This window comes from Rhinopithecus bieti, unplaced genomic scaffold, assembly GCF_001698545.2.
Source record: "Rhinopithecus bieti isolate Rb0 unplaced genomic scaffold, ASM169854v2 scaffold_76666, whole genome shotgun sequence".
Lineage (NCBI taxonomy): Eukaryota > Metazoa > Chordata > Mammalia > Primates > Cercopithecidae > Rhinopithecus > Rhinopithecus bieti.
The window spans coordinates 1,018,980-1,037,915 of record NW_016829831.1 but is presented as its reverse complement, the minus strand read 5'-3'; the positions used below and the strand labels follow the sequence as shown (position 1 = coordinate 1,037,915).

At 40.6% G+C, this 18,936-nt stretch overlaps 1 protein-coding gene across 1 annotated transcript in view; it reads left to right on the top strand.

Annotated features, from left to right (window-relative positions):
* SLC9A4 (solute carrier family 9 member A4) overlaps positions 1–18,680 on the top strand; it is a 58,824-nt gene extending 40,144 nt beyond the window's left edge. The window contains 4 exon segments of the mRNA XM_017864930.1: positions 5,315–5,411; positions 10,471–10,602; positions 11,719–11,806; positions 17,757–18,680. Of these exon segments, the coding sequence (XP_017720419.1) occupies positions 5,315–5,411; positions 10,471–10,602; positions 11,719–11,806; positions 17,757–18,115 (676 nt within the window). The 3' untranslated portion in view covers positions 18,116–18,680.
* The last annotated feature ends 256 nt before the right edge of the window (positions 18,681–18,936 follow it).

Sequence of the window (18,936 nt, the reverse complement as noted above, 5' to 3'; positions counted from 1 at the left end):
AGCAGCGAGTGGCCTGGCTTCTTGAGGAACAGGGAGTTGTTGTGGAAGCAGGACATAGGGAGGGGTGATACTGGAATATAAACCCATCATTACAAGATGATTTTCTATGCAACGTGGTAGAGCCTCTGGTAGCCACTTGTCCCAAGAGCTGGCTAAATACTTCTTAAAACTGTTTTAACTCTGAGATTTAATGAGAGCCCCTTCAATGTCAAAAGAATTCATTAATTTCCCAAAGATGCCCAGTTTTTCCTCCAAAAAATGATTTATAAATTGGGAAAATTAATCACAACATATATTTAGGATAAGGAACATGGGCCCCCTCCATCCTGTTGTCTTCAGCAGGTAAAAACACTTGATCATATGCTTCAATTATGTCTTCACATTTAAAAAGGCAGTTGGAAGAAGAGCTAAGAATAGGTAGCAATAAAATTGTCACTATTGCCTAAGTCTTATTTCTGAGATAACACCTTCATCCCTTGCCTGCTAATAAATCAGAAACACCCTTGCATTTCTTACATGGCCTGAGAAGAATCCTAACTAGCGTCCCTGAGGATATCTCAATATAATACAAAGCTTTCTGCCTTATTTCTTAGTGAATTTTCTTTGAGGGTTGCAGGGGGGAGTGTTGATTTGTTTTGATGCTGCCCATCACGTGGCTTTAAGGAAACTTCTGATATTAAAATGGAAAAGTGCTGACACATATATATTGGCAATGCTCTGCTGCATCATAGTGGAGCCCCAGGCAAAGGAAACATCAGGCATATTGATCCTCTGTTATTTAAAATGTTGATATTATATTCATCAAGAATTTTTTGCATTGACCTTTATTTCTAAAAATATTGCATTTGAATCTGACTTACCTTAGTTACTGAGTTTTTTGGAACCTCCTTGCATTTGACACCTTTGATCCAATCCTGTCTGTTAGACACCTCCTATATGCCAGGCACCATGAAGCGGACACAGGCTTTGCCCTCATGGACACCATACTCTGGTAGGGTCATGACATTAACAAAAAAGGCCACACAAACATAATCATAAAGAACAGAGAGCTATGCAAGTCTATGAGAGGTGCACCTCACCTGGACTCCTTGCCTTTGGCCTGCTCACTGAGGGATCAATGCTGATTAATGCAGTTTAGACCATTAGAAACTTCCTTAATTGCTTTGCTCACTTAAGTGAGCACTTGGTCTAGGAAGGTAGGGGTGCTTATCTCAAATGAGAATCAGTCTGCCAGGTGGCAAAGCATATTTTGAATTTTTGTATTACATTGTATCAGCCATAAGCATTTGCCTTAATTTCTGATCTCAAGGCAATCTTTAAACCAGTTTTATTTGGAGCAGGGCCTGCCAGTTGAGTTAATTATTTCTTTAGAAATGCATTTAAGATTAGTGAGAGAGCCTTATAGGTACGAGATAATTTTTTTTCCTCCTACACTCCAAGCAGGTAGTTAACTGGGGTGGGAGAGATTTTTTAAAGTTGATATTTAATACATATTTAGTATTTAAATTGCATTTATTTGATCTCATCAGAAATCTGTAGGACGTCAAGCAAAAAGGAATTCCTCTCCTGAGATCAAAGCAGCTAATTTCTTACAAAACAAACCTTCATACAATAATAGGAAAAGAAGTGTGTACTCAGCTCGCTTTTATTATTCTGTATGAGATGATAACAACAAAATGCACAGGTATTTTTTTCTTTAGAAGTTCAAGCAATTGTTCTACAAAAGGTTTAGATTTTCAAATTCTGTGACCTTCAGAAGAACACTGCCACCATGGTTGTCTATTTGCACAGTTTGGATGATGTTGATTTTTTGGAATCCCATTGCTTTTACATACATTACCTTATTTGAAACTCAAAACAATCCTATGAATAGGTAGAAGATGCACTTTGATTGCTATTTCAAATATGAAGCGGCTCATCTCACCAATGAGTGGTAAGCTGTTAGAAATTATCAGAGATAGAGACTCAAGCTGATTAAAAGCGTTGAAGCTTTAAACACTTTCGGATTAAAGTGATATTAAAATATTTATATATTTATAGGCATAACAAATGACAACCATACAACTTCAAAATGTATTTTAAAATTCCCAAATAATTTTAATGTGTCCTTTGTTTTTTAAAGAAACCTAAAGTAACTTCATTGTAGTCTAAGAATTTTCTAACGGATCGCACATTGACAGGTACAAATTCACATTTCCGCATTCTCACACAGAAGACTAGGATGCAGATTCTGATGCCATTTTTCACTTCCACAATGGAACACTGTATTCTGAGGAGCAGCATCATCTCAGCCACTCGTCGCTCATTCCAAATGTTGTTCATCTTGGTGACCTCTGTAAAAACATGCAAAGCAGCTGCACACACAGTGCTGCTGGTGGGCGCCACTGTGTGCATCGCAGGCAAGTCTTCCTGTCCTCTGAGCCCACTTTTTCTAAAGACTTCACATCTTAGCTGCTTAAAAAGAAGATGTGTTCTTCTAAATAAATTAGCAAATCATATTTGATCTTTTGGAACTTCATACTATGATATGTGTATTCTACTAGATATTATAGTGGAAGTGAAGCCTCTTTTTACTTTATTATAGCAACCGATCAAAAGAGAAAAAGAATGAGGGAAGATTGAAGAGAGGTTGATTAATGAGAACAAATATACACTTAGATAGAAGAAATAAGCTCTGGTGGTTGACAGGACTGCGGGGTAACTATAGTTAACACTAACTGATTGTACCTTTCAAAATAGCTAGAAAAGAATGATTTGAATGGTTCTCATATAAAGAAAATATAAAAATGCAAGGTGATGGATATCTCAATTACCCTAATTTGATTATATGAATGTATCAGATTATCACATATACACTAAAACTATGTATGACTATTATGTATCAATATGAAAGATGAGTAAGAAAAGTTATGAGAAATATGAACATTGTATTCAATATACTTAGGTTCAGATTTTTCCAGTTTGATTGAAATTATTGCAGAACTTTTATTTAAGGTGATGAAGATCTCCTTTATGGATAATGAATCAATGGTCCAGTGACAAGAGTCTTTTGGTTTATAATTTGACTTGATATAGAAATGATCACTCATTCAGTTTTTCTAAAGCTGTATCTCCTGTGCTTGTGCTGTGAGCATTTCAGGGACGATTTTGCTAATGAAGCGGCATGAAGAAAACTCCAGGTATCACCTTGCCCAAGTGAGTCAATTCTATAGCTGTAGAATGATAGTTGCTATAATTCTACAGCTGCAGCTTCTCAATGTGACTCCATGATGGGAGATGCCTTTGGGATACCTGGAGTGCTCATTCCAGCCAGAGCTTGAATGGACTTTACCTACGTTCGTCCTCCCCAAAGTGGTCAGTTACAAACTGGGAAGAGTGCCAAGTTAGATCTACTGCTATATCAAGTGTAATTTTACCATTTCCTTTATCAGTGGTTTCTCCTATTACGTTGTTTCATAATGAACACATAAATGGAACTATTTGACTAGCTGTTGTTTCTGCTTAGCAGTACGTCACATTCACCACATTAAAGAAATGTGTTCAGATTGTGGAAGTGTGTGGGCATATCTAAATCAGAATAAATGTTATTTGAAGGACATTTAAACAGTTAGGTTGAAATGCCCTGATAATAATGTTAAGATCACCGAGGGTGGTAACTGTATATCATTAGAGGTGACATTTGCAGCTTTATGATATGGAAACTGATTTCAATCAGTTTGTGGAGAGGACATTAGTCAGTCTACAGATAGCATTGCTAAACAAAATCCAAGCTTGCTGTGATATTCAGTACCCAAGTCCTTTAAAATCTTTTATCAAATGTACATTACTTTTAAAATATCTTCACTATTAATGGCTGTATTGCTAGTAATGTTTTGAAAAATACTTAAAAGGTGGCCTGTATTAAAACTAATCATTACTCATGTCTGTGGCCAATTATCTTAAGAGCGTATGCAAGCAGATATCAAAGCCTTCAGTGCCCTTATGCATTCAAAATTCAAAAGAGTTGAGACTAGAAACAAACAACCAAACCCATTAGGGTTTATATCACGGTGTTAAGGAAGGTGATAGTATTAAAAGGGAGTTAATTATTTTAGTTCTCTCTTTTGGTTCTTAGGTTCCACATGGAATATATATTATTCATGTAATATAAAGTTTTTTAAAATGACTGCCACTAGATTGTAATCAAACACATTTGTCACATGAGAATTCTTCCCCCAGGATTGTCAGGACTTTATAATCCTCAGAGGACAATTGTGCATTGACTGCTAACCTGGGCACAGGCAAAACCTGGTTTTTAATCCCTTCCAGAGGTGGGAAGGGGTCATGGTGTACAATATCTCAGAGCTGGGCTGGCTCTCATGGTATAAATGGTCTAATTGCCCTTGTAAAATGTGATTCTGGTTTCTTCAATTATTTCTTAATCAAAGATAAAATCCCTACAGGTACAATTCCAATGCAAATGTACTCATGAAACTAACATTTTGTTAGATAAATGCTAATCAAAATGTGGTGGTGTGTAGAAGGTATTAAATCTGAATTGTTTGCCACCCGTCCTCAGTGAGATAGGTAAGTACAAAACTGGCAAAGAGGCCGGGCGCGGTGGCTCAAGCCTGTAATCCCAGCACTTTGGGAGGCCGAGACGGGCGGATCACGAGGTCAGGAGATGGAGACCATCCTGGCTAACATGGTGAAACCCCGTCTCTACTAAAATACAAAAAAAAAAAAACTAGCCGGGCGACCTGGCGGGCGCCTGTAGTCCCAGCTATTCAGGAGGCTGAGGCAGGAGAATGGCGGGAACCCGGGAGGCGGAGCTTGCAGTGAGCTGAGATCCGGCCACTGCACTCCAGCCTGGGCGGCAGAGCGAGACTCCGTCTCAAAAAAAAAAAAAACTGGCAAAGAGTTTGTCTTGGACTGAATCATTTTTTTCCGTTGCATTTAATGGTAAAATATTTGTATTGCATGGTATGGTATCATTTTCTAACAATTGATTTTTATTTTATTGTACAAATATTCCAGTTCATAACAGATTTGTGGGGGGAAAAACTTGTTACCACTTTAGATCTTTTTTAAAAAAATGGGTTGGAATAATTACCACATATAAGCTATAGGCAAAGGACCAGTATTTTCAAAACCTGAAGTCAAGACACATGTTCTGACATTTCAAATCAACTTACTAGAACAATAGGAAAAATTATATGTAGGATTCTGGAGCTTAGGATTCCCCTCAGTACAGAGCAAGGCCCACTGATATTTTTGTGGCATCTCTTGCCAGATGAAAGAATAATGTTTGTCTCTTCTCCAATAACAATTCCAGGGCCCAGAGGATACAAGGAATCAAAAGACTTTCCCCTGAAGATGTGGAGTCCATAAGGGACATTCTGACATCCAACATGTACCAAGTTCGGCAAAGGGTGTGTATGAGCCACCTGTGTTGTCCCCATTGTCTGTCCTTGAACACAGTCCTTCAGGAGTCCCCTGATGTTCACATCACCCTCTGTAAGGTGAACTCTTGCTGAATAGTTTCTCTCTGCTTAGTTTGGAGAATAGAAAGTTAATTGTCATGTTTCTGCTGCAAAATTGGCACCTGTGGCATAAAAAGAAGTGCAAATCTAGTTACCGTCTCTAGGGGGCAGGCTGCCCTAGCCCTGCAGCCTGGTGCTTTCCAGAACTAGCAGGTCTCTCTGCAAAGAAGCTCATCCACCACACCACAGAACAAAGATGGCACCAGGATGCTGATCACAGTGCACTTGTCCCAACTGTATTGACTACAATAAGAAAGTTGAGATCGTTTAGGTTCCAATATTGAAACTATAATTTATAATGAATAAAAGCCTGAATGAAAGGAGACATCTTATTTCTCTATTTTGGAACTAGGTATGAAATCTCTACTAGTCCTTGGGAACTGGTCCAAAGTGCATGCTAAGAAGATTTCTGAGGGCAGTGAATGAATCTTTCTGAAACTTTGACTTAGTTAAATAACATTCCATCTAACTAGTCATCTAACGAAGTCATATAATGAGAAGTTTTTATAGTTTGAGGATTTGATCGTCCATCCTAATCCTAATACTTGGGTGTGATTAGAAATGTATTCATTTGAGGGCCTTTAGTTTTGTGACTGTGTCCTTGATCATAGTCGTAATGAAACTAAAACAAAATCACCTAGACAAAGCTCCTCATTTTCAAAGGGAAGATGCTGAGGTCAGTGGAGTTGGTTATCTGACTTGTTCAAGGTTACAAAACAAATCCAGGTTAAGAACGCAGGTCTTCTACCCACCCACCCAGTGCTCTTTTCATGACTCTGGACTTACATAATCCAATGAAAGTGAATGTTTTCTGGTCTCCTGTTTCAACTCAAAGGTCAGTGATTAAGAGGAATGTGTCAGTGAAAGGCTGTGCACCAGCTGGAGGAATACAGGTCAGCACTAATGATAGTGTGCTTAGAGTAAATTCCAAGGCTTTCAAATCATTCCAAGTGAAACTGTTTCAGTAAGACTATCACATCCTGCCTTAGATAAATAATAGATAACAACTTCCTGGTTTGAAGAATGTGGCTAGCTTAGTGAGAGCTGGAGTCCAGAGGGTACCTGTTACTCAGCCTTTTCCCTATGTGGATGAAGATCAAGTTTAGGGAAAGGTCTGGAAATGGAGATGAAGATCCTCGGACTCTAATGCAGTCTAAAATAAGGTCAACTGCTCATCCTTTCTTTTCTTCGTTGGATGCAGTTTCCAAGATAGCCTCCTTTCATCTCTTTTAATAAGTATCCTATGCATTCTGCTTTCCAGAGTTCTGCTTTCTAAGATATACAGCACCTCCCTTCCTCATTGCCCTCAAAGCACAAAGGCCTCTTTCATTTAAGAATTTTATTGCTGACGACCGTGGGAGCCAAATAGGGAGAACGCAATTGATAAACAGAGGGCAGTTACAAGCCTATGAGGTGACTTTTTGACTCTACTTTGCCTACTCCATAAGTCAAACTCACCAGTCCTACCCATTCCCGTTTCCTCTCCTTAGTCAGCTTTACAAAGGTCATGAGAATTCTGTCTTCCACCATGGTCCTCTTGATCTCTTGAAGGAAAAGTCTACCTGAAAATGCAACTCAGGACAATTATACATTTACTCTGTTTCTAGCAGACAATCTACATTTTTGAGGAATGTCACAAAGGGTGTACATTAACCATCCTGCACTCTGTAGCCTGGATAATAGATGCAGGCCTGGTAGCCAGGGCATTTCTCACTGTTCACATCTTGAAAGAGGCCATCTTGGGCATCGGGATTTACCTCAGAGCAGGACCAGGATGAATGCAGAGTTTGACTCTGGGCGACCCTAATGCAGAGTTGATCCAAAACTGAGCTGGCCCTGCTGGGTCTGTTGCTCCTAGGAGGACTCCAGCCAATTCTGTTTGAAGTTCTTCGACTCAGTAAACCCAGGACAGAATCTTCATGGGTGGAAAACTTAAAGGACTCACCTCTGGAGGTTCCTGGTAGGACAACCACAGAGGAAGCTCTCTGAAACCCAGTGGGGATGGAGGTTGAGAAACACTATGACTAAACTTACAAGAGAAGAAACTGGCTTCAGCCCAGACCCCCAGGATAGGTCACAGATTGATGGGTGGTTCCTGAGTAGCCTGGATAATCAGATTACTCTCAGAATTTCTACATGCTTTCAAAGGAAGAGAGCAATTTCAGTTTCCTTCAGCAAATAGTTAATGCACATCTAGAATGTGCTGGGCATCAGGAACACTGCACTGAATAAGACAAAGTTCCTTCTCCTTTAGGACTCAAGGTCCAGTGGAAGTACAAGCTCCACTGTAACACAGAAATGGAGGGAGAGGAGGGAAGAAACTTGCATGCACATTATATGCATAGAGGCTTCTATGCTCCCTGCAGACAGGCAAAATAGAGAAGCACGTGGGTCATGGGAGGTTATGGGAGATGAAATAGGAAGCTAACTGCCCAAGTGTTCCTTAAAGAGTACAACCTCCTCCCAAGTCTAGGTGTAGGAAATCATACTAGCAATACATTGTATGTATACAAACACACACGTACACACACACACACACTGCATTCAGTTTTGCATGATTTTAAAATTGATAAATAATTGTAAAAGTTTGTCTATTTCCTAATTCTTGTTTTACTTTTCACGATCGTGTCATGTGACCATTTTTAATATTTCAATGTATAAAATGCACATAGGTTGAGGTGTATCATTACTAATGATAGAGAAGAATTCATATTTCAAACTGTTTTCAAAATTCAACTTTTTGGGGAAAATTCTTGTCAGATCTGTTAATTTGCCAAAAGTGGACGATAAAGAGCTCCCATTGGGAGAAGGAGAAAGTTGGATTTACCCTTCCCTCATTGTTCCCTTGGCCTTCAGTTTATGCCTTCTTTTCTTTTCCCTTGGAGACAGGTGTCACTGTCACTCTGTCACCCAGGCTAGAGTGCGGTGGCACGATCACGGCTCACTGTGGCTTTGACCTCCTACACTCAAGCAATTCTCCCACCTCAGCTTCGTGAGTAGCTAGGATGGCAGGTTCACACCACCACACCCAGCTATTTTTTTTTTTTTTTTGTATTTTTTGTAGAGATAGGGTTTAGTTACATTGCCCAGGTCAGTCTCAAACTACTGGGCTCAGTGATCCACATGTCTTGGCCTCCTGAAGTGCTAGGATGACAAGTGTGAGCCACCTTCGCAGTCCAGTTTACACCTTCTTTACAACACTTTTTAAATACAATTATCTATTTTGTGAGGGTTACTTTAGTTAATAGCAAATGGAAACCACACATCTACTTAACTGGATGCACACACACTGAAACACAATGAACTGCAAGCTGGTGAAACCTATGAGGATGCCATTGTGCATCCCTTGTTGACTTGACCGTCTCATGTATGGACTGAGTGAGGGCCCGTTACACATTCATACATTGAGTACTAATAGAACTTAATATGCTTTGTATTTGTTTGGATAAAAATCAATAGAAATAGAAGTATCAGTATTTTCTTTCTCACCCTGTGGGGCATCTTGTGGCACTTTTTGAAGTGTGTGCACCCACCTAAAAAACACATGGCCTGAAAAACACAGCCTCTACTCCTTGGCAGGCTACCAGTGGCCTGATCCCAGCCCCTCCATGCCCCTCCAGTCTCACCTCTCACTCACTTTGAATGAAGCAGCCCATTCTTTCGTGGTAACAGACTCATTCCTGGCTCTTTTCCAGCACATCCTCTGACTGTCCGCTCACCTCCAAGGTGGTTACCAGCTGATGTCTTAGCTCGTGTGTGTTCTCTTCCTGGAATTTATTCCCAGGATAACACTCACTCATCTTTCAAGATTTATCTCAGCACACGGAACCTTTCCCATCCAAGACTGGATGAAGGGCCTTTTGCCTGTACTCTACGACCCCCTGATGATCCCAGAATCTTATCACTTACCTGCACGCATAGCATCTTATCCCTATTGGTTTGACTTCTCCAGGAAACTATAAGCCTTTGGAAGACTGTAGTTCTAATTTACTCACTTATTTAATCCTGTGCCTTCCACAGCACCTGACGGCACATAGAGCATTTTCTCTATTGAAGTGGAACTGACTATCCCTATCACAGCATCCGTCACTTGGGAGGGAGAGCCCCTGCGGTCCCGATCCTGTCATCTACCAGGACTTTGTGGTTTATCAGTGCATACAGTGTGTCACCTACTGACCCCTGGCAAACTGGGCATTTGCTGGTGGGCCTTTAGTGAGCACCAAGAAGGAGAAGAAATTTCAGTTAAGCATTTTGCAAACATTTGTCTGAGGACTGACTAATGTTGGCCTAGGGTCCATGACAAGTTTCCATTGGTCTGGGGTAAAGGACAAGGAAGACATTCTCATAAAGCTAAATTGATTCAATTTGAAGGACTATTTTTTTTTTTAATCTCAAATTATGCTCTTCTTGTGACTTTGGTTAAGAGACTTTCTTTCTGAATTGATGATAATGGTTGATAGAAATTATGTGTGTGTGTGTGTGTGTGTGTGTGTGTGTGTGTGTGTGTGTGTGCATGCATGTGTAGGTATCCTTAATTGGCAAAATTAAAAAACAACAGCCCTATGGAAATTCCCAAAGTAGTTTAGTTTGGACATTTTCCTTTCTTATTAAATTCACTGGCCTGGCATCAAAAACATGACCTGGAAAGGAAAGTGTATGTATGGGGCAGGCCGAGTCTGTGGGTAACTAAGGGAAGGACCACTGTAAGGATTAGAGCAGAAGGCAGAGGCTCCAGCCACAGCTCTGCCCTGAGAGCAGTGACCTGGGGTCACAGACTTTTCTTCCTAGGACTGAAACTTGCTCATTCGTAATCAAGGCAAATGCTTAGCTGACCTCCAAGGTGCTCACCTGTTCTGTTGGTCTTAGGTTCCTGATGTTTCCATGGCTTCCTTGGCTGAAAGTTGTATAAAGGAGTCCTTACGTATTTGACATTCTATTTTCTCTGCAGACCCTGTCCTACAACAAATATAACCTCAAACCCCAAACAAGTGAGAAGCAGGCTAAAGAGATTCTGATCCGCCGCCAGAACACCTTAAGGGAGAGCATGAGGAAAGGCCACAGCCTGCCCTGGGGAAAGCCGGTACATTGGGGCTGGGGACTGGGACATTCCTTCAGTCTGCAAGTGTTTGTTACCTGCTGAGCCTGTTCCTGTACAGGATCTCACATGCATAACCATCAATATTTACACAAACAAAACCCCACCTTGTTACCTGAGAGATACTAAGGCAAGAGTGCAGGACACCAGAGCAACCTTTTTCTCTGGGTTCAGGGCCTTAGGGACTAAAGGCATCTGCCCATAGGGTGCTGCCCTCCAGGGTGGGTCAAGGACTGCAATGCACTTGATGTGCTGTGAGTCCAGACCCAGACCTTATGGTGACCAGGTACTGACCATGCCCTTCAGTCCTCATGGTCAGTACCTGGTCACCATGGGGTCTGGGTCTGGACCAGGCCATCTGACCCCAGGATGCTTACTTCTCTCCCCAAAAGGTATAGGAAGGGATTGGTTGTTACCAAGACTCCTGGGCTCACCTTCACATCAGCCACTGTGTTCCTGCACTCTTCCCATTGAGGCCATAACAAACCAGTCTTACCTGCAGTTTGTATGGAGGCTGGTTGAGAAGCAGGCCCTAATCTCAAACCTATCCTCAGTGGGGATATGGGAGTAACTTTGAAAGGTTGCTAATGGTCTATTTTGTCATGAGAGGGAAAGGAAATACATATTGGAGACTGGTGTGGTCTGCTTTCTCAAAACAAAAAAATTAAAAGCCAGTAATCCAAACAAGATGCCACAGAACAGGTCTGTGTTCCTCCCTTTATTTTATTTTATTACTTTTGAGATGGAGTCTCGTTCTGTCACCCAGACTGGAGTGCAGTGGGTGGTGTGATCTCAGCTCACTACAACCTCTGCCTCCTGGGTTCATGCGATTCTCCTGCCTCAGCCTCCTGAGTAGCTGGGATTACAGGTGCCCGTGACCATGCCCTGCTAATTTTTGTATTTTTAGTAGAGACAAGGTTTCACCATGTTGGCCAGGCTGGTCTTGAATTCTTGACCTCAGGTGATCTGCTCACCTTTGCCTCCCAAAGTGCTGGGATTAGAGGCGTAAGCCAAAGTGTCTGGCCCTTCCCTTTATTTGCCATGTGAAGCTCTGAATTGAGGCAGCTTATTCTGCTTTTTCTTTCTACTTGCTACCCATAGGCTGGCACCAAGAATGTCCGCTACCTCTCCTTCCCCTATGGGAATCCTCAGTCTGCGGGAAGACACACAAGGGCTGCTGAGTTCTCAGGTGAGCTGCATGCCTGGCTTCTCTGCTGCTTTTCTGTAAAGGGTCAGATGGTAAATATCTCTGGGTGTGGAACAAGAGGCAACATTAAGAGCATTATGTAGGTTACTTATATGATAAGGAAAAGAAGAAAACAACTTCCTTTATAGATGAAACTCGTAACTTTGTTTATGAACACTGAAATTTGAATTTCATACAATTTTCACTTTTCATGAAATATTATCTTCTCTTAATTTTTTCAGCCCCTTAAAAATGTACTAACCATTTGTAGCTGACAGGCCATACACAAAGAGGAAGTAGGCCAGACAGAGCCCAAGGGTCATAATTTGATCACATCTTGAAGAAATGTGAAAGGGGTGTTTTGCTGAAGTTCTAATATTTACCGACTGTTTAAATATGAGCAGAATTCTCCAAACCTGGTTTAATTTCACTAAAATGATTTCACCAGACTTACTGATTAAATGTTTTCCACTTAATATTTAATTAAGTGGAATTCTTAGAATTATTGAAGCTTTATTATTCTAATAAAAGCAAAGTTACTATTTTTATGTGTGTATAAAATGATTTGCTATTAGCAAAAGGTAACATAATATGTGTAACATGCCATGTTATCTATTTTTATTTTCCTAATTTTTAAGTGTTAAAATCACGTTGGAAATTCAAGTAAACTAAACATAGGATTTTAGTATTTAATCTTCAAGGAGTACATGTAATTACCTCAAAATGAAACTTTTTTCTGATTTAAAACTTTTTTTTCTGAAAAAATTTTTCTGATACAAAATTAAAATCATTCAGTAGAGAAAAGCATGAAAAAGAAAGTTAGAAGCACTTGCAACCTCAATGCCAAGGTATAATCACCATAGAATGTTTTGGTGAACATCCTTCTAGAATTCTTCCTATACCTGCCTGACCCCACACTACTCATACTGACACCTCCCCCCACAAAAAAATCACAGAAACATTGCATCATATTATACACAAAAATCAAAGTATAGTCATTGTTTTGCAATTTTTATAAATTGCCTAGTTCACTGAACAAATGTTGTACATAGGTTTCCATACCAATAGATGTGGATCTAATACTCATTTTTAATGAGTTAATAAGAATTACATGCATGTGCCAAAGCTTATTAAGCTAATTCCTAATTAATACTTAAGGTATTATCAACTTTTAATAAATATAAACAACGATACATAATAAGGACTCTGGACCACTTGTGATTGGTATTTTCACAAATAAGCAATTATTCCCTTAGTATATTTTCCTGGAAGTAAAATTTTGAGGTCAAATTCATATAGATTTAAATTTTTACAGATATTGTCAAAACACCATCACAAAAGATTATGTCACTAATTTGCCCTCACAACAACAGTCTGTAAGAATGATCTTTTCCTAATACCACTGGGCTGTTGTCAAACTTTTGAGTAATCTGTGATATGATAGCATAAAATTTATATGCCAGATATAATTGATATGAATGTCTTTGATTTTTAGTGAAGTTGAACATCTTTCACATTTTGGAAACGATATTTCTTGGGGTGAAGTTTTCTGTTTCTGCCTTTGCTCATTTTTTGTTTTGTTTTGTTTTGTTTCTATTTGGTTGTTGATTTTCTTGAGATGAATTTGAAGAACCCTATATAACAAGGGTTCCTCATCCATTTTCTCTCCTATATGATGCCAATGATTTATTTTTTTGAGGCCAGTCTCTCTCTGTCACCCCGGCTGGAGTGCAGTGGAACGATCTCGGCTCACTGCAACCTCTGCCTCTTGAGTTCAAGTGATTCTCCCCCCTCAGCCTCCCGAGTAGCTGGGATTACAGGCATGTGCCACCACACCTGGCCAATTTTTGTATTTTCGGTAGAGATGGGGTTTCACCATGTTGGCCAGGCTAGTCTTGAACTCCTGACCTCAGGTGATCTCCCCGCCTTGGCCTCCCAAAGTGCTGGGATTACAGGCATGAGCTACCGAGCCTGGTCAATAGTTTAATTTTTAAAAATAATCTTCCTGGTACAAATAACCTGGCACCAGTTTTTTTTATTTGAGTGAGAAAACAAGAATGTGTCACTGTTATTTTTTTTTTATTTAAATTTTTTTAGAAAAAAATTTTAAAAAGGGACAGGGTCTCTCTATGTTGCCCAGGCTGATCTCTAACTCCTGGGCACAAGGGATCCTCCTGCCTCGCCCCCTAACATGCTAGGATTACAGGTGTAAGCCACCATGCCCGGACAACAGTTATTTCTTAAGAGACGAGCATCAATACCGCATGACTGTGGTAGCAGGAGATGACCACGGAGCAGCCTCATTTGAGCACTAATAAACAAATCTTAAATAAGCATTAGAAACAAAATACAGCAGAACATTAAAAGTACAATACACCTTGCAAAGTGGGTTTATTCCAGAATTTGAGGGTTGTTTAACATTTGGAAACATACATACATGATTCATTAGATAATAAACAGGTCACAGGATCCTAGCCTTTTAATAGACGTCCTCACTAAAGGATATCTCAGTCACACTTTCAGTCAAAGCCATAAAATGCCAGGAAAAAAATAGGGTCTATATGAAGGAAAAATAAAATTCTACTTCTCCACACTGTCATTTCTGGTCTATGAAAAGGATAATATTGATTCCCTCCATATGGAATTGTATTGTCCTGATGCAAAGCCAGTCTCATACATGCAGGGTACACATATGAACAGGTACATAAAGCCGCTAGAACAGAGCCTGGAACCAAGTAGATGTGCAAGAAATATTAGTCGTTATTACTATTACTACTTAGGGACTTAAGGAAGCCTTGACTTGGGTAAATACAGATGTTCTTGGAAAGAAAGACAACGCTTCACCATGTCGGTTCTACATGAATTAATTCAGACTTGGAATGAACTGTTAGTCCCAATGATTTCTTTTCTTTTACATATACTCGACTGGTTCTAAGTTTCAACTAGGTGAATAAAGAGAGTGGTTAAACTAGAAATCTGAGGGAAAAGTAATGAAATAGCACTTATGTTAGCAGTTTTCTTTAATAAGTTTTAAAGATGGGAAATTGGTGCTCTGCAATACGTTATGGGTCGTATGTCTGTAGGATTTTATATACTTGTTCTTATTTGTCATGGAAACTTATGCCTGTATATGCAGACTCATTTCTGGCTTGCTTGGAATTAACTCTACTGTGAATAATTTGTAATTTCTATGGTTATGATTTATGAAAAAGAATAAACCATGATATATTTAAAAAGGATTATAATAATGATGAGGATAAGGCTGAGATAGTCCTCAATGTGTAGCCAAGCACAATTGATCACTGGAATCCTCTCCAAACCCGAAGTCTTTCTGCACCAGGAGAATGGCTGGAGGGGATCTAGGGGAGACAGTGGAGACTCTTGTTCTGCAGGCAAGCAGTCCCTGGCTAACCCGCCTGAAACTTGGAGAATGCTTCCCTTCCTAGCTCTCCCCTTGCCCTCCAGGGTCAGGAGTTTTCTTGTTCTGGATGTCTTGGAGCTCCATGCTGGTTTGGAGGACTTCACATGCTCTTTCGGGGCTCCTTTGCCTTTAGGGCTCACTTGGTGTTATAAGTAGAGAGGTCTTGCCTGGAAACCCCTTAAATGACAAGGCTGCTTAGAATCCATGTGCATCGAGGCAGATGAAAAAGCTCTGGAGATGAATGGTGGCGATGATAACACAACACTGTGAATGCACTTCATGCAATGAACTATACACTTATTTACAGTTAGACAAAAAATGGTTAAAATGGTCAATTTTGTGTTATGTATATTTTACCACAAGTTTAAAAAATATGGAGGTGGGGAGGGTTGCACTCCAGGTTTGGGTGTCTGAACAGTGTATCCTGCATCAGGTAGTTCATCCTCTGTGTGTTGGGGCTCACCCTGCGCTGAGCAGAAGTACCTTCCTTATTTCTCCTTTCACGCCAGGGTGCCCATGTCCAGAAGTTCAGGCTGTCGGTCAGGTGGGAGGTAAAAGAACAGATACTCAGATTTTGTTGACAAAGTATCCACTGCTCTGCTTGGAACTGCACTGCCTGAGTGCCCATGTGGAGGAGAGTTATGCAAAAAGGACGAAACACAGTCCTCACTCTTCCTTTTTCTGCCTTCTGCTTTCCAGCCAACTTCTTCCTTCAATTTTGGGCAGCTCTAAGCTGAGTGAAACTTTGCAAGTCACACACCCATGCCTCTTCCTAGAGCTTGCAGTCCACTGTAAAATAACCCAGAGGGTGGTCGGGAAACCGAAACCACGACTAAGGTCTGTCTACTGATGGGGCGCTCAACAGGAAAGGTTGGAGTGAGAGAACAGGGTTTGGGGGCAGAAGCCTCCGGGCCATTGTTTCCTTAGCTAGTGCTTCAAGTACCAAGGATCCAGAGGGACTGGTCCCAGGCCTCGTCACAGAGCACACATTAAAGGAAAGTCATGGAAAACAATGGACAGATATATTAATTAATATTTTCTTTATTGAAAGAAGTTGGTCTCCCTTGCCCAATTTCCAAGTTACCTTCTTAGTAGAATTGGGTCACATTTTAGAGAAACATTATTGAACAGAATATTTTCAGATTTTCAGGGGTCCCACATTCCAAATACATTTTTTCAAGTGTAAATCTTTGGGCACATTCATTCTAGACGTGGAGTTTTTGTTTTGTTTCTTAGGAGGAAGAATGAGAGAAGGAACACGGCTTTCAGATTTAAATATAAATGTCTGAAAATACCTAAGTTCTTAGGAGAATTTTTAAAGGGAAAATAAATTTATGAGGCTAAGACTTTGAGGAAATGAGAGTAAATGAGATATGTGAGAAATATTCCTTTAAAGATGTGTGCACACTTTATATCCACATGGCAGGAAGTCAGAGTGAAGCAAAGCCTTGCCTGAGGTTTCAACTCTACGCTCAACTTTCTTATCAGCACAATTTTTCCTTCTCGAGGACACTGCCCGAAGCAGATGGGAGGACAGAAGCTCTAAGTGCAGTGTCATAAACAAATAGAAGTGGGGACAAGGCAATGTCCTAGGCAGGGGTTAGGGGTCTGGAAGAGAATCCAAAAGGGGACATTGCATACCCAGCTGCTGGCTTCCCTTGCACAAGGTAGCCCTCCCTCATGCAGGTGGATGCACCAAGGAGACAGCAAGGAGACCTGATGGTAGGAAGTGGATTCGAAGCTGGGCAGGCTCTGCTCAAACTCTGGTCCCATATTCACCAGCTTGTGATATTGAGCTGACCTTGTGAAACCTCAGCCACTTTACCTGTGAGATTCATAACTTTACTCACCTGGAAGGGCAGCTATGAGGATTCAATGGCATGATATATGTAAAAGGATGAGCACAGTGACAGGCATATAGTAAATTATCAGGAAAGGGAAGTTCCCATCAAGTGCCAGTCACAGTCTGTCACCTGCTTACTCCGCTGAAAGGAGGGCATCCGGTCACACCCTGGTCTCTGCTGTGGCTCCCTCCTATCCCCCTTTCTCCAGGATTGACTTTTTCTGTATCAAAGGATTGGAATTCAGATGTAATGCTTTCTGGTAACCACTGATTAAAAAGCAAACCAAGATAAAAGCAACCACTTTCAGATGGCTGCACCGCATAACCTTCTGTGTAGCGTTGGCTTTGGACAAGACCAAGCATCTTTGTGTCCCGTGGTTTATGTCTATGGCCAACTGATCTGATTCTGTAAAAAGACACGACCTTACTTGCCTGGGGAGACTGGCTTGATACACCATTTTTCATGCATTTCTATTTGTTTATGACACTGCACTTAGAGCTTCTGTCCTCCCATCTGCTTCGGGCAGTGTCCTCGAGAAGGAAAAATTGTGCTGATAAGAAAGTTGAGCGTAGAGTTGAAACCTCAGGCAAGGCTTTGCTTCACTCTGACTTCTTGCCACATGGATATTAAGTCTTGCCTCTGATCTTAAGTCTTGTTCTTTCCCCTTCTTGCCATGATGTTTTCCTAGATGATGACAGCAGTGATCCAGGATCCCCATCCATCATGTTCAGCGCACTCTCTCGGATAGGGTCACTTCAGAAGCAAGAGGCACAAGAAATAATCCCGATGAAGAGCCTACACAGAGGAAGGAAGGCATTCAACTCTGGTTATCAAAGAAACACAAGCCAAGAAGAGTACTTGGGTGGTGTAAGGAGGGTGGCTTTAAGGCCCAAACCTCTGTTTCATGCAGTGGATGAGGAGGGTGAGTCTGGAGGGGAGAGTGAGGGCAAGGCCTCTTTGGTCGAGGTTCAGTCGAGGTGGACAGCTGACCATGGACACGGCAGGGACCATAACAGGTCCCACAGTCCTTTGCTCCAAAAAAAATAGTGTTATTGTCCACAAGATTGTGTTGGTGTTTCTCAAGAGTCTGTCTTCCTGTGACTATGAAAGAAGGATTTCTGGAATTCAGAATAGAGCCATTGAGTTTGCTGTTTTGAAGCTGTTAGACATCGATCTATAAGCAGCAGGAAGATTTTTTTCCAAGGACTGGGAGCAAACTTGCAGGCTCTTCCATATTCTTAGTGTGGGATACCTTTAGATGAATTCCCTGTGAGTGAGAGAAGTTAATCACCCCAGGAATTAGACACTAAGAATTCCTCAGAACTTTCTATCATGAGCATCGGATCCAAGCCATATATTGAAATACAAATGGGATTGGTCAGTAATTCACATTGCCAATATGCATATGCAACTTATAATCCAATTAGAACTAGAAGAGGCTTTGAAGTCACCTGACTCAGCCCCCTGTGTTTACAGAAAAGGACATGTAGTCCCTGTGAACCATGGTGAGTTTATAGTCGGATTGCCCTCCCTCCAAAATGAAACTGATTAGATTTTGATTTCATATTCAATATGCAATAATTATGTTTTATCAGAGATAAAATGTATTATGAATTTGCTTTATTTAGTCAGTAGCAATGATAGATGTGATACACACTATAGGATTAATCTGTGAACAGTGGGGTTACGGTCTATTTCATAATTGGAATATTTATTTTAAAAATGAACATTAGAAACAAAACAGCCATAAACGGAGTTTAATAGCAATGACATTAACAACACGTATTTATTAGGGGTGCATTTGTAGGGTGTGACATTTTAGCCTAGGGTATAAAACTATTTTTCAATTTCATTTTCCATCCCCATTA